The 14,923-nt window shown below is 34.0% G+C and overlaps 1 protein-coding gene across 4 annotated transcripts; it reads right to left on the bottom strand.

Moving 5' to 3' along the window:
• Nucleotides 1–3,871: 3,871 nt before the first annotated feature.
• Nucleotides 3,872–9,977, bottom strand: LOC145093381 (DUF724 domain-containing protein 7-like). 4 transcript variants are annotated; one of them, XM_079031496.1, is made up of 6 exons: nt 9,675–9,977; nt 6,028–6,482; nt 5,815–5,938; nt 5,561–5,742; nt 5,370–5,466; nt 3,872–4,904 (listed from the first exon to the last, which is right to left on the bottom strand). In XM_079031496.1, the coding sequence occupies exons 1-6, from the start codon at nt 9,727–9,729 to the stop codon at nt 4,030–4,032; spliced, it is 1,788 nt and encodes a 595-aa protein (XP_078887622.1). In that variant the 5' UTR covers nt 9,730–9,977; the 3' UTR covers nt 3,872–4,029. The 4 variants fall into 4 exon arrangements, with proteins under 4 accessions (XP_078887622.1, XP_078887623.1, XP_078887625.1 ...); XM_079031497.1 differs by having other exon boundaries at nt 6,028–6,489; nt 9,675–9,974; XM_079031499.1 differs by having other exon boundaries at nt 6,028–6,246; nt 9,675–9,974.
• Nucleotides 9,978–14,923: the final 4,946 nt, after the last annotated feature.

Genomic DNA, 14,923 nt, shown 5'->3' with positions numbered 1-14,923 from the left:
CTACTCGTCAAGTTTCCTGAAGTACATTCCAACTCGCCGAGTCATCGGAGTGACTCTTCGAGTTCCTTTGATTCTCGATCAAACTTAAGGTCACCCGTTGAGTTCCCTCCTTGCAACTCGACGGATGCACACTCATACATATCCAAGAGAAAACTCATCCGACTCATCGAGTTGTTCTTCAACTCGACGAGTTTATGGCAATCTTCATCGGATTCGCCGAGTTGTTCATCCAACTCGTCGAGTCCACGGCCATCTTCATGTGACTCGCCGAGTCACTTTGAGACTCGCTGAGTCCATTCAGTCCTTCTTTTCCATACAGACATATTTTGAGCCATGCAACGGCTCTAACTCATAGATCCAAGCTTCTGGGCATGCTTATCACGTAAAGTTGCAAACTTTACGTGCATGCATGGCTATAAAGGCTCTAAATGTCTATTTTAAGCTCTTAATGGAACTTTATGCCCAATAGGGACCTTAATCACAACCAAGACTATGACTTTATGCTTCTAGAATCCAAGGAGGGTCCAGATCTGAAGTTACAACTTCAGATCTAGCCCATAGCTCATCATACCAACTTGAAAATCCATAAAAAGCCCTAGAAACCCTACAAAAGGGAAAAAAGGAAGTAAGGATGGCACTTTGATACCTCCAAAGGATGCTAGCTGAGGTAATTCCTGCTTCCCACTCCTTTCTTGCTTTAATTTCCTTTGCACTCTTAGCTTTCTTCCTCCAAGATTCTCTTCTCCAAGCTTCAAACACCCCACCAAGGCACACATACACGAATTAGGGTTTTAAGGGGCTCTCCAATACTGTAAAGAGGCCAAAAGAGGCTAAGGCTCCTTTAAATAGAGGTGCAAACCCCGGGATTTAGGGTTTCCACTGCCAGCTCCTACTCGCCGAGTCCCAACATGGACTCGTCGAGTAGGCCACTTAAAATGCGATCTCATCCAGCTGCTACCCGACGAGTAGGTCAACCAACTCGTCGAGTAGAGCTTAACCCAATAATTCTTATTTAAGCAATACCTGAGAATCGGGACGTTACAGCCCAATTATGGTCTAATTTTCTAAATTGGGCCCAAACCCCTTTTATGGGCCTTCAACCAAGACCCAATAAACCTCTTAGCCCAAAATAGCATTCTGATGACCCAACAAGGCCCTAATCATCTGTAGTCCAATCATGGCCCAACACCGTGAGCCCAAACCTTCCGAAGCCCAACTGCTAAGTACGCGGGGCGTACATAGCTCGTACGCTAAGCGTACTCGCTTCAGGGCTTATATGTACGACGTACCAGCTTGTACGCCCAACATACTCCCCCTGTTTTGCCAACTTTCTCATTCTGCTCTTAAACAGTTAAGACTTCACTCTAACACTTAGACTTGACTTCCTTAAGGTTGTTTATCATGTAAAATTGCTAACTTTACGTGCATGCATGGCTTAATGAGGCTCTAGAGCTCAAAAGAGATTAATAAGTGACTTAACACATGCATGAGACCACAAACCACCATAAAGTTTGCACCTTTAAGCTTGAGAAACCCATAAAACGTCCAGATCTAAAAGGATAAGCTCCATAAACGACCTAAGCTCACAAGTCCCAACCAAAACGGACTAAAATGGTCATAAACAAGTCCAAAAGAAGATCCATATAAGGAGCTATCAAGATAAGATCTTATACCTCAATGACTTGCAAAAGGAATGATGATTATGGATCTCTAAGCTTCACACCAAGAAATGAACCTTCAATCTTCTTCTATCCCTTCAAAATGAGTAATAAGACACCAACATTTCTTCTCAAGAGCTCAAAGACACAAAATGATGGCTAAGGATCGAAATTTAGGGTTTAGGGCATATAGAGGTTGATAAGAGGCCAAGCTCATGGGACTAAATGAGCTTATATATGGGTTAAAGCCTAAAAATTAGGGTTTCAAGCTGGCCAGATTATGCCCAACGTATGAGGCTCGGACCCGCAATCACACCCTCGCTAGTACGCTAAGCGTATACTATGGTACGTCGCGCGTACTAGCCACAAGGACCAAAAATGCAATATTTTAAATACAAAGGCTAAAAGGAAACATACCCAATTCAAGTGTTACACAACCTTGGTGCATATGGTACGACGTTCATTTGATAACAGATGCACTAAAAAGTTATTGCTTTTGTGGTATGTTTTTGTTGAACTCAACGTGCTCATACATACAAATTATACACATTATGTTACAAATTAGGGATGAAAAGATTGTTTGGATTCTCTGAAAGTAGTAGTGAATTCACTATCAAATTGAAGTATTTCGATGGTATAAGTCGAACACTCAATTAGATAAAATTAAGAGATTTCGAATTTAGAGAATGTGAGTGCAATGTTCTTGAACATGTGCCAGAAAAATGATCAAAAAACGAGTATATCATTTATGTTTGAAAACTGTCACAAGACAATTTCAACCCCATGCAGGGGCTCTACTTATTGGTTCCCACCAGGGGCTGCCACCCCTTGGACCCCGCTCCCAAGGGTGCTACCCCTGAACCCCCGTTCATTCAGGGGTTTCGCCCCTAAATGATAATCTACTTTGAATCTTGAACAAACTTAAACAAATGTGCATTCCGTACCATCATACTTGTTTAATATTTATCAAGATTATCTTTTATCACCAAATTAATCTATTACACTTAAATATCATTAATAAAACAAATTACCAACACATTATTTCATTCTTAGATACACACCTTCAGTTTTTATCCTTTTTTATCCTCTTTATATATATATATATATATATATATATATATATATATATATATATATATATATATATATATATATATATATATATATATATATATATATATATATATATACCGCTTACATTTTCACCTTTGTACTTGATAAACGATTATAATTTTTTTCTAGAAAACCCATTGATAGATTTTATTCATTTAAGCTATTGTTTACTAAAGGAGTGTTTGGGATTCTTTATTTAATTCAATAAGCATTTTTTGATAAAATTGTTTATTAGTTTATTTTGCAACAAAAATGAGTTTGTTATGTGGTGGCAAGAAGCTATATATTGATAAATCTTTAAAAAAAGTGTTTGGATTAATTTATATATGGAAAATGAAAAAGAAAAAAAAAACAAACATGCTTACATATTTAAACCTATTTATTATTTTTTACATATTGTAAAATGAGTAAATGACTGAAAATGGTAAATAGGTTTAGGGGTATTATTGTTTTTTTAATACTTAAACCTATTTACTAAGAAAGTGTTACTTTTGAAAAATAATTTTTTGATGATAGTAAAATGTTCTTTCAAAAGTACTTATTTGCTTCCTACACAATTTTTTTTTATAAAAAAATTTATAGCCTTTTTGAAAATCTAATAAATCAATAAATACTTTTCAAACTCAATCCTTAAATCCCTAACCAAGTTACAAATTCTTATAAAGACAACCCATATCATTTCAAATAATCCGTCCAAACCAATTCATTTAAACACAACTTAAATAGGAAACGAAAAAAAAAAATCAAATCAAATCACCAATGTTTTTTTTTTTTTTTTGAAAAGAACTCATAGTGGTTCTTTAGATAATGAGTAAAAACGTACCATTTTTTTCGAAATTTCTTGGTCTTATTTTAGATGGTACTTTCTAAGATAGAGTTATTTTCAAAAAATCCTCCAAATTTGACCATATCTATGAAAAAAAATCCCCATCAATCTTTTTTACATTTGAGATTTTAGCCGCATTGATTATACCTATAAAAAATATCAAAACTAACAGTATTTTTAAAATAATTATTTTAATATCTTTATTATTATTATAATTATTACTAGTTTACTTTACGTTAATTTTATTTTTTCTGGTTATAAGAGACAAACACTATGTTGCAATTCCATGTTAACCAAACAAACAGTCTTGATGTTAAGGTGATTAAGTCATAAAACCCTTTAGCTAAAAGAAGAGCATGACACACTACAAGCTCTTCAACTAAAATCCCCTACTAGTTAGCACTAACACAATAAATACACAAACAATCAAAGTCATCCACACAAAGATGATGCAGCCAAACCATCAAACTTACATCTAGCCTCCGATATCCCGCGATGAATTTCTTCCATCTGAGCCTCCAAACCCTCAACTTCCGCATCCTTCTTCTCCTTCCTCTTCAACACCTGTGCTCGTCTCTCCAACAACACCACCACCTGTTGATCCACCAACTCAATCTCCTTATCAATCCTCACCCCTTCAACTCTCTCCACCTCCATTTGCTTTTTCACTTTCTTAGACTCTTGTTCAAGCAACTCCTGTTTCTCTTTAATCTTAAGCAACCCACTCACCCGCTCCTTCACCACCTTCACATCAAACCCATGCGACTCCAAATCCAACAATGCCTCAATGCTTTCCTCAAACACGCTTCTTCGGTCCTCCAGTGTCAGTTGTTGTGAGATTGACTCCATTATACGCACGTAACTTACCATTTTGCTGATCGCCTGTCCTTCGCGCGTGCATTCCTTTTCTTTCTCGAGTGGACGAAAATGTGGGTTTTGTGGAAGCTTCTGGAATATGTCCATTGCTTCTAATGTTTCCCATAGTGTGGTGCTTCGTTTCTCGAATGGTAATTTCTCACCACCATTTCTTTGTTTTCCTTCGAACCACGTTGATAGAGGTTGATCCTCATCCAAGGTTGTCAGTTCTAACCCTAACCCTAACCCTAACCTTTCTCTTGGTTTCTGTTTTAATTTTGGTGATGAATCTTCAAGTGAATGTGGAGATACCATGTTAATGCTTTTTATTTTACGGCGTTTGCCTCGTTTTCCTTTTACGGATTGATACTTCTTTATTGTTGTGTTTGGTACTTTCTCTATTGGAGTCTTTGTCAATGGCGATGCATCTTCATTCTCATGGATCATTGTTACTGAAAATTTTCGAATAATTTTTTTGTTTAATGTAAGTCAAAAATGATATGTTTTTAAGTAAATTACACGAATGGTCCCTATGGTTTAGGGTAATTTGCGCATTTGGTCTCTAACTTATTTTTTTAACTCGGAAGGTCCCTACTGTTTGATTTTGTTATGCGCTTGGTCCCTGTCTTACCTAAAAATACTATTTTGCCCATGATTTTTTAATTTATTTAAATAAACACACCCCTAACCCTAACCCGATCCCCTTCACCTTACCCCTCAATTTTTCCCTATTTAAATAATAGTCTTTTTAGGTAAGACAGGGACCAAGCGCGTAACAAAAACAAACAGTAAGGACCAAACGCGTAACAAAAACAAATAGTAGGGATCTTCCGAGTTAATAAATTAAGTTAGGGACCAAGTGTGCAAATTACCCCAAACCATAGGGACCATTCGTGTAATTTACTCAAAAATTATACCTGCCAAGGGTGTTTTGGGTTTTTTGAGTTTTGATTTGAATGGTCTTCCCCTCTTCCTCTTTAGAGTCCCACTACCTCCATCCGCTTCCTTCCCCTCCTACACAATGTGATGACGAATATTGAGATGGTTTATAACATTTCAATTAAAAAAAAAAAAAAAAAAAAAAAAAAAAAAAAAAAAAAAAACTCACATTTGGAGGAATCATGGTAGGCGACTTGACATTCACATTCTTAGTTTGTAACATATTAGTCACCACATTACATTGCAAACCCATAACACAGGTAATAGGTGGAGGATGCACCTCTTTGCTAACATGCACCACTTTCTCAACACTTTTCGGGGTTTTTATTTTCATCGAATCACCTTCACCTCCTGCCAAATTCATTTAACTTGCTATATTTTCCAAGATGAGAAAATACAAAAATCAAATTTAAAATTTCTAACCTTCGGGTAAAAAAGATTTCACAACTCTAAAATCATCCGATGATCTCCCCTTCTTTCTTGCAGAAGTAATCATCAATGGAATTGGACTCTTACTGAATCCAATATTTTTTTCTCGTTTAATAAGCTGCACATGTATTAAAAAAAAAATACAATCTTTATCATCAATAAAACATTTCTTAAAGTTAATATCACAGATTCATTGATTCAACCCACCATTCTCTTTCCACGAGAAAGAAGCTCAGTTTCACCAACAATTAGGTTGTTCACTTCTTTACTGGGCCCCACATCTAATAGGATTTGATCATCAAAAGTGATTCCAGTATTTAATTTATTACTACAAGACTTGAGATGTTTATTATCATTGCTTCCAATTCCACCATTTGTCACCTTTGTTCTCTTCATCATTGATGCTTTATCTTCAGTTATATGCTGCTTCACAGAGTTAGATTCAACATGCAGCTTTAATTCAAGGTGACTAAATTCTCTCTCTTTATTATTGTGTTTAAAAAACACAATATATCTATTATCAGCAAGTTTTTTGGTGATTACTCCAGTCCACCACTCAAAATCATAAAAAGCATCCACTTTCTCTAACAAAACAAAATTTATATCCCTAATTGGAGGGGTTGAGGGGCGAATGTGACCATCATCTACTGTGACTAATCTTGCTGTTCTCTTCCAGATTTTTTTTTTTTTTACCCAAAAAGAAAAACAAAATCAGAACAAAATTACAAGATAAAAAAATAGTAAGTTGCAAAATGGAGAGTTGAGTAATGAGTTTCAGTCAAGACTATTATATAAGTTTATGTTCATAGCTTAAAAAGAAGCCATTTTAGGGTACCCAATATGAGGATCCATATTGAAGAGATTTTTGTACGTATTAGATGTTCAATTAACTTTATCTCAAATGCGTTTAATTTCAGCAATATGAAAAGATACATATATAAAATTAACTTAACAATATATTAGTTTTAAAAGGTTAAAATTAATGAGGTGATTAAGGGGTTGATGGCATGCATACATATTACATAAGTTGTTGTCGGAAGAAGAAGAGTTGAAGATTCACACAAGGGATTTTTGGGGTTTCAATAGCTACAAAAATGAGAGTAATGCTTTCACCATGTATAACCATATAACATATGTATGCTTTAAAGATACTAAGAAAATTTAACTTATTTCTTTATTTTGTTACTAGCGAAGTGGTGGATGCAATATAGATTGTGAGCACTGACACTTAAAAAGTTTGTCGTTAAGGTGCTAAGTCTTACAAGTAGAAGACTTAGCTCATTGGGGTGTGAGCGTAACTAGAGAGCATTTGAGCATGTAAGTAGCTCATTAATTTTAAAATCGTTAAATATATATATAAATATATTATAACTTATAATATTTGCTAATGGCTATATATTATTTCTATAGCTTCATTCTAAAAAAGAAACTAACGACAAAAACTAAATGATTTAGTTTACATAAAATATAATTCGGACTTTGATAAGGAGGTACGACATGTGCGATACGGTTGACCAATCATATATTGGACGACTCAAACGCTCAAGATCCGAACGAGTGGTTGGGGGAGGAAGAAGATGTTCTCGTGTTTGAGGGTGATGACTTGAGAAGGGATGTAACTGCAAAGGCTATAGGCCTATAGGGGTGGATGAGAAGCTCAAAATCTCTAGAGGATAACGTTTGATAGAAGATAAAGGGAAAAATGATGTTGTTGGGGCTTATAAAGAGGTTGTGGAACAAGTAGTGGAGAATGAGCCCGAATACGACGAGTTGGACGATTTGTAAATCTTATTTTAGAGTCTAAAAATAACACATTTTTTTGTCATATTCATGTTTTAGAACTTATTTGATCTAATATTATTGGTTTTTAGCTTATTTATTAGTTATAATTGTTAAAATATGAAATAGTCATAGGTAGGTTTTCGCAATTTCCTTGCTATCGATAACACTGAATTTCTTCTTCCTTATTTTCGTATCTAGGGTCTGGGTGGATTTTAAATCTGAAAAATGAAACCATAATAATGTTTGTTTTCTATGGATGTTTTCTTCTAGATCACCTAAACTTCACTCAGTGTTGTCAATAGCACTCGCTATGATTACTATAGCGAGGCGAGGCAATGGTGTGTCGCTATGGGGTTTATAGCAAGGTAAAAGCAACGTAGCAATATAAAGTTTTTTTTTGTTTAATCTGGTAAATCAATTTTTTTATAAAATGGCAAAATCAATTGCCGGAATGTGTTTTTTCCGATCGGAATTGGTCCAATTTGTGATTAGGATCCCCAATTTGGAGTTTGGATCGCTGATTTCGATATTGGTGGGAAAACCATCGATCAGAAGAACAAGAAAAAAAAAAAGTTGCGCTTCACAACCTTTTCGATTTCGTTTGTGAATTCTGATGCTTTGATTAATGCTTACAATCAAGGTTCTAAATAACGTGAGGTGTGGGCTTGACAGGAAGGTAAAAGTTAAGCCATGGCGAGACTTAGCGAGCCATGACGTTTTTCATGGTGTGACTATTTTATATACATTAGAAAACATAAATCATATAATCATTTAATTTTATCAAATATATCAAGTTTTTAGAAGTGTTATATTAATATTTATTATTTAATATAAAAAAGTTAACAACTCAATTATTTTAGGCCCGATCAGAAAAAACAAACAAAAAACTCGCACCATAACACAAAAAGGCACGCATTGACTCGTTATTTGGGCGTCACGCTTAAAAAACCCGCATTGGACGTTTTCGCAACGGCTACACCACACCTCGCGCCATGGCACATCTTGAGGCGTGCTTTTTAGAACCATGCTTCCAATAGATTCAACTGATTCTATATTCCACATTCTTGTACTCCTATTCTAGAATTCCTTTAATTGACTATACCATAAATCCAGTGTTACAACTTTTGTTCCGGTTTCCTGTTTAAAGTATTAGTTGATGGAAATTGGTTTGAAGTGTTAGAAGTTCTATTTTAAGTAACCTTGAATTTTTGTTTTTACATAAACTGTAATTAAAACAAACAGGAGAAAAGTATTCTAAGATTTATATTAGTTTGATGCCAAGTAGTGTGATAAACACAAGCTTTTCTGCTCCTTCTCTCTATATCAGCTTCAAAGGTTTTTCTTTTTCCAGATTTTTTTACACTTTGTTTTGTTTCTTTCTTTGTTGTATACCTATGTATTTATAATTTCTTTCCTTCTCGGATATAATTTGAATTCTCATTGTTAATCAGTTATGTAATATTCATGTTTTAGAACTTATTTGAGTTAACATTGGTTTTTAGCTTATTTAGTAGTTATAATTGCTAAATAGGTGAAGGTGAAAATAATATTAATTTTTTAATAGGCAATCGGTAAATTGATTTTGGTGGAGTTTGGGGAGAAATGAAAGTTTCAGGCTCCATGAATGGTAGAAACTCGTATGATTGAGAATTTGGGATTTAAGGATTGAGATGGTGAATTTAACTTAGTCTCATTGAGATGAGATCAAATCACATCTATGAAATCATCAATACCATGAGAACCTTCGATGGAAACCATACTATATGTTTGAAGCTTCTTATTGGGGCCCATGGCTAGTTAAAAGGGTAAAGAGATGTATGGATTCATGGTGGGATTTTTTTTAAGGGAATGAAATCTATCATGAACAAATTTCTAAAGCATTTGAATATTGGATGATTGATGATCAAGTTTGTAGAAAGGTTTTTGGAAGACGAAAAAACTTAGAAAAAAACATTGGAAAATGTACCATCGCGAATTAGAAATGGTAATTAATCATTTTCATGGTTTGAAACATTGATTATGAACTACAGAAAAGAGATTACCAACTTATCAGAAAATAAGAAAAAGATTACCGGAGCACAGAGGCGGAGAAGAAAGCAGCTCGTCGACGGCGGCAGGTGGCGTCATGCAATGTTCGATTACAACGTCAGGGATGATGACTGGCAATTACGAGCTTGAAGCTTCCCTTTGCCCCTTCACGAATCCAAGTTCAGAGCTCAGAGGGTAGACGATTTCCGACTTCGGCTAGCCGCTTGACTCTCATCCGTCGATTACCGGAGGCAGGAGCAGCGATTTTCAATTTCAAGTGGGAGATTGAGCAGCGATTTGATTTCAAAGTGACGGCAGTGAAAGTAACAAAACCCTAAAGAAAAAAAAATAAAGAAAAAAAAGATTATTATTAAGTGTAACATTGTCTTTCCACAATTAGTTTTATCTAGTTTTATCCAGAAACATATTAGAGTATGTTGTATGAGTCACCGTAACATCATCCTTCTTTCTTGTTGCATCTTGTTTGTGTTGCTTTTTGTTGTTTCAATGACAAAGAAGAAACGAGATTATCTATTGGCTATCAAATTATCTCTCTCCTCTTAAAAGGGTGTTATAACACTATGAACACTAGGGATGTCAACGAGGGCAAATGGGACGGGGAGTGCATCGCCCGCCCCCGCCCCCGGAATATTCAGACTTTCCACCCCTGCCCCCGATTGATTTTGGGCTACCTTTTTTTGAGCTAAAATAAATTGTTATTTAGGTTAAAAGAAGCTATTTTTTAGGTAACAAATAATTATTTATAGTAGTATTTTACATGTTAAAAATAAAAAAGTTATAGCATTTAAAAAAATTATACTAACAACTTAAAAACATGTTTTTTGATAAATTTTGGAAGCTCAAAATCATGTTATTGTTTATTATATTTATATAATTAACATATGTAAATATATGTGTAATTTATAAACGGGGCCCCATGGGGGTTTCGAGACGGGATTGCCTACCCCCGCCCCCGCCCCCAAAAATAAAACAGGGGTTAACCTTGATCCCGCCCCCGCCCTCGATTTTTTATAAAAAAAAATCCCCCAAACGGGACGGGGCCCCCACGGGACTTTTTGACATCCCTAATGAACACCACCCCCTCTTCTTGTTGTTTCTTGTTATAACATCACCTCAAGTTGTCCATACCTAATATTCTTATATCTCTAGTAGGGATGTCAGGGTAAACGGTAGGGGTTGCATTTCCCGCCCCCAAATTCCCCTTATTGCCCCCGTCTTCGTTCTCTTGCCCCCATTATTTTTGGGACATTTTATTTGGGTTAAAAGAAACTAATTTTTAGGTAATAGTATTTATAGCACAATTTTACATATTACAGACAACTTAAAAACATGTCTCTTGTAGAATTTTAGCAGGTCAAAATCATGATATTATTTATTATATAATTTGTTAGTAGGACCCTATGGGGGTTTCGGGACCCATGTGTAAATATATAATTTGTTAGCGGGACCCATGGGTGTTTCGAGACGGGATTGTCCGTCCACGAAATTAAAACGGATGTTTACCTTGCCCCCGTCCCCACCCCCGATGTTTTCAAACAAATATCCCCATACCGGACGGGCCCCCACAGGAACGGTGTCTCATGGGACTTTTTGACATCCCTAATTTCTAGGAACACTCATACTATTATCGGTTGGTTTTGCAACAACGAATAGTATCAGCGCAATGTAGCAACAACAATTAACTTCTTTCGGTTATTAGTTCTTTTTCGTCAGACGATGAATAGTATTTCATTGAACGATAGCCTGTAGAAAAATAATCACTTTTAGCAAATCATTTTTTATTTGTGAGTATTTTCCTTTCGACGGTTGTCAAATAATTTATTTTAGTAATTGTTTTTTTTTTTACGATTAGTTTTATACAAAAACATTTATGTTTCTGATACACAATTTTAAGATGTAAACTACTACTCGATTAAATTCTCCAGATTTCGATATTGATTTTATGAATTTACGAAAAATTGAGAAATGATTATTTAAGTAAATCTATTTATGCTTATATAGATTTTTCGAATTTGAATTCATTAGTGATTTTATGAATTTTCAAACATTTCAGATATGTATATGTTTGGATTTTAGTTATTTTTTAATATTTTGTTAAATAAATAACTCAATGTAGACTGTGAAGTGGTCAAATAAGTAAAAATGCCAAAGGGGTCATAATTTGTTCTTCGTTTTGGATATCGACCCAACATTATCTATCTATATATTTTCGCTATAAATTTAAGGTTAAATTACACGATTCGTCCTTGTGGTTTGGGATATGCCTTTGTAGTTTTTCTTATTTTCTTTAATAATCTACACAATTGAGTGATTGACCATTCATATAGTTTGTTTTTGTGTCGTATTTGGTCTCAAAAAAACTTAAAATGATTAATATGCCTTTGTAAAATTTTTATTATTCTTTAATAATTTTTATATTAATTATATTTATATATGTTAAATAAAAAAATAAAAAAGATCTTAAACGTAATATGTTCTCTTTCTCATGCTCATACACTTGTACTCTTAACCTTAAGTTCTAACCATTCCATCACCACTTCTCAACCTCCGTCCATATATCCTTCGCCTCGTGTCCATGGATACGAATAAGGTTAAAACAGTATGTATATGATTTCCATTAGAAACACCATTTTTAGGGATAAATATTGAACTTGGAAGAGGAAAATTAAATACTTACATGTATATGGTGTCCATCAAAAGCAACTCTATTTGTGTTATCTAATTGAGAAGTGACAAGAGAAGCTGTAAGAGTGGCCGGCAAGGAGGGTGTCGGCGATAATGGGAGGTGTTGGGTTTCTGTTGGTGGCTAGCTCTTCTGAGGTTTTTGGAGGGTAGCAATTGGGAGTGGTGAAGGTCGTGATGGTGACCGTGGATGCTGAAGATGTTGAGGGAGGCGGTGGATTGTGGAGACGCATGAAGATAGGAGATGGTGTGTTAAGGGGGTGTTTGGATTCCTTTTAAACCTTAAAAGTCCTTTTTGTAAAAAGGATTTCTATAAAAGGACTTTCTCCAAAAGTAGTTTTTTAAAATGTGTTGGCTGGAGGAGTCGCTGGTGTGGAACGAGAGAGCAGCGAGCGAGAGAGAAGAAACAGATCTGTAGTATACGATTTGGGTGTGGTGGGTGTGAATGGTTGTAAGACATTAATGGGCATTAATGTAATTTTCTTTTTCTAAAAAGTTCAAAAGTCTCAAAAAGACGGGAATGTGCGTCTTTTGCCCGGCCCTCATTTACTTTTTGGCCAAAAGTTAAAATGAGAAAGACTTTTCTTTTTGCCAAACGACTTTTGGGTCTTTTTACTTTTTGAAAAAGATAAAGTCAAAAAGTTGTTTAAAAAGGTATCTCAAACATCCTCTGAGTTTAGGGTTTTTTAGGTTGAAGATGAGAGTTTAGAGAGATAGAAGGTTTTGGATTTTGAAATTGATGCGAGAATGAGGAAAATAGAAAATTTCAGAAAGACGCGGGATATGAGGATATTTGGCGGGGAAATTGATCGATATAATTAATTTTTTTTTACAACATCCACTAACTATTTTATTTTTGTACTTTAGAATATAAACTTACTAAAAATGTTCACATATGATCATTATGACCGACTATAGCAGGTCATAATGTGGATGAACAACTATTGTGTGGACATGTCGATAGTGTTATTCTATGATAATAACTAAGAGAATAAGTTATTAGTAATGTGAATACATTCAACCTCACAAAACTATTGTCATTTTCATGCATTCTCATGAATTCTTATTCATTTTTGTTCTCACGCATCGTTTTTCACTAATTTTCATTCTTACAGAATACGATTCAATAAACATTCTGACAGAATGAGAATAATAATAATAATAATAATAATAATAATAATAATAATAAAGTCTATAATAACCTTATAAACGAATTAATTAGTGTGAATGCGTAATAATAACAATAGTTATGTAAGAGTGAACGTATTCACATTATCAAACAACATATTTTCTTTGTCATTCTCATAAAATAATATTGTCTACACGTCCGCACAATAGATGTCAATCCACATATGGACCTATATATATATATATATATATATATATATATATATATATATATATATATATGACAAAAACAATGTTATCGACGTAGATGAAAGCTACTTCAATTTTTTGTATTTTAAATTCATATAATACATTGAGCAAACTTTATTGAAAAAGGTGTTCTTCATGTTATTGTTCTCTATATCTGCTACTTATAGTCTCTAGTAAATTTTAATTTTTATATTTTATATTTTAAACAATAAATTTTTTTAAAACAACGATGTGTTTTTTTTCCTGACAAATCTAGAGTTTTTTTTTTACCAAAATAGTGTATTTTAAATATATATTTACCAAAATGGTTGGGTCAAAAGCATGTGAGAGATAGTAAAACATACGCATTGATTAATTGTACTTCATTCATAATATTTTGTACGACTTAAAATTTTTTATTGTTTTATTGGTTGTTATTTGTCCTGTTAGGTTAATGATTTGGACGTCTTAAAAAATATTGTTATATTCAATCTATTTTTAGAAAATATAAGATTTCATTTATAATATAGTATAGATTATTATGAAAAAATGAGTAATCTAACCTATTTTATAAAAAATAACCACAAAACTTTTATTTATGTAAAATGACCATTATGTTGGGAATGACCCATTCCGTGCTTGAATTTCATACTTGGTAAATGGATATATGATCAGTCTCGGTAATGTAGTCCCCTGTAAATAGCATTTTGGATATATTTCGGACTTTATTTTTGACTTCATTTCGGACAACATTTCTGACACCAATCCAATAAAACAATGTATTCTTCTGGCAATGAATAAACAATGTCTTCTTCTGGCAATGAAGAGTACCATTTTTTATATGTAATTCTCGATTATCTTTATATTTTTATGTCTTTAATTTAGGTTATATGCTAAAAGTAGATACTATACGCAATTATATAGATATTGTTTGTTTCATTCGGTTTTTAGTGGTTTTTTAACTACTGTATGATTACATGTGGTTATATGTGTACACTAGATCAACAAATCTTACAAATATTATAATTTTGACTTGTCTGGAACACGTCCGGAATGCGTGGAACGCGTTGAACATGTATGGAATCCATAAAACACGTATGGAATGTTGATCCAGAATTTGGTTATGAGATGTGCTGATACGGAATTGTGTTCCAGAATGTCCTCCGGAACATATATTTAAGTTTGGAACATACAACAAATGCTTAATTAATGATTCTTTTGATTGTAGCATGAC

The sequence above is a fragment of the Lactuca serriola genome, chromosome 3 (assembly GCF_051521515.1).
Source record: "Lactuca serriola cultivar US96UC23 chromosome 3, Lser_US96UC23_V15, whole genome shotgun sequence".
Classification (NCBI taxonomy): domain Eukaryota; kingdom Viridiplantae; phylum Streptophyta; class Magnoliopsida; order Asterales; family Asteraceae; genus Lactuca; species Lactuca serriola.
Note: the sequence above shows the minus strand (reverse complement) of the source record. Positions and strands in the feature narration are given on the sequence as shown.

What these genes read in the sequence shown, in the direction of transcription:
- LOC145093381 (XM_079031496.1), bottom strand. Translation starts at nt 9,729, where the DNA reads ATGACGCCACCTGCCGCCGTCGACGAGCTGCTTTCTTCTCCGCCTCTG. An exon ending in TTTCTCGTGGAAAGAGAATG is followed by an intron (nt 5,939 to 6,027) that starts GTGGGTTGAATC and finishes ATACATGTGCAG; the next exon opens with CTTATTAAACGAGAAAAAAA. An exon ending in GAAATCTTTTTTACCCGAAG is followed by an intron (nt 5,743 to 5,814) that starts GTTAGAAATTTT and finishes TGAATTTGGCAG; the next exon opens with GAGGTGAAGGTGATTCGATG.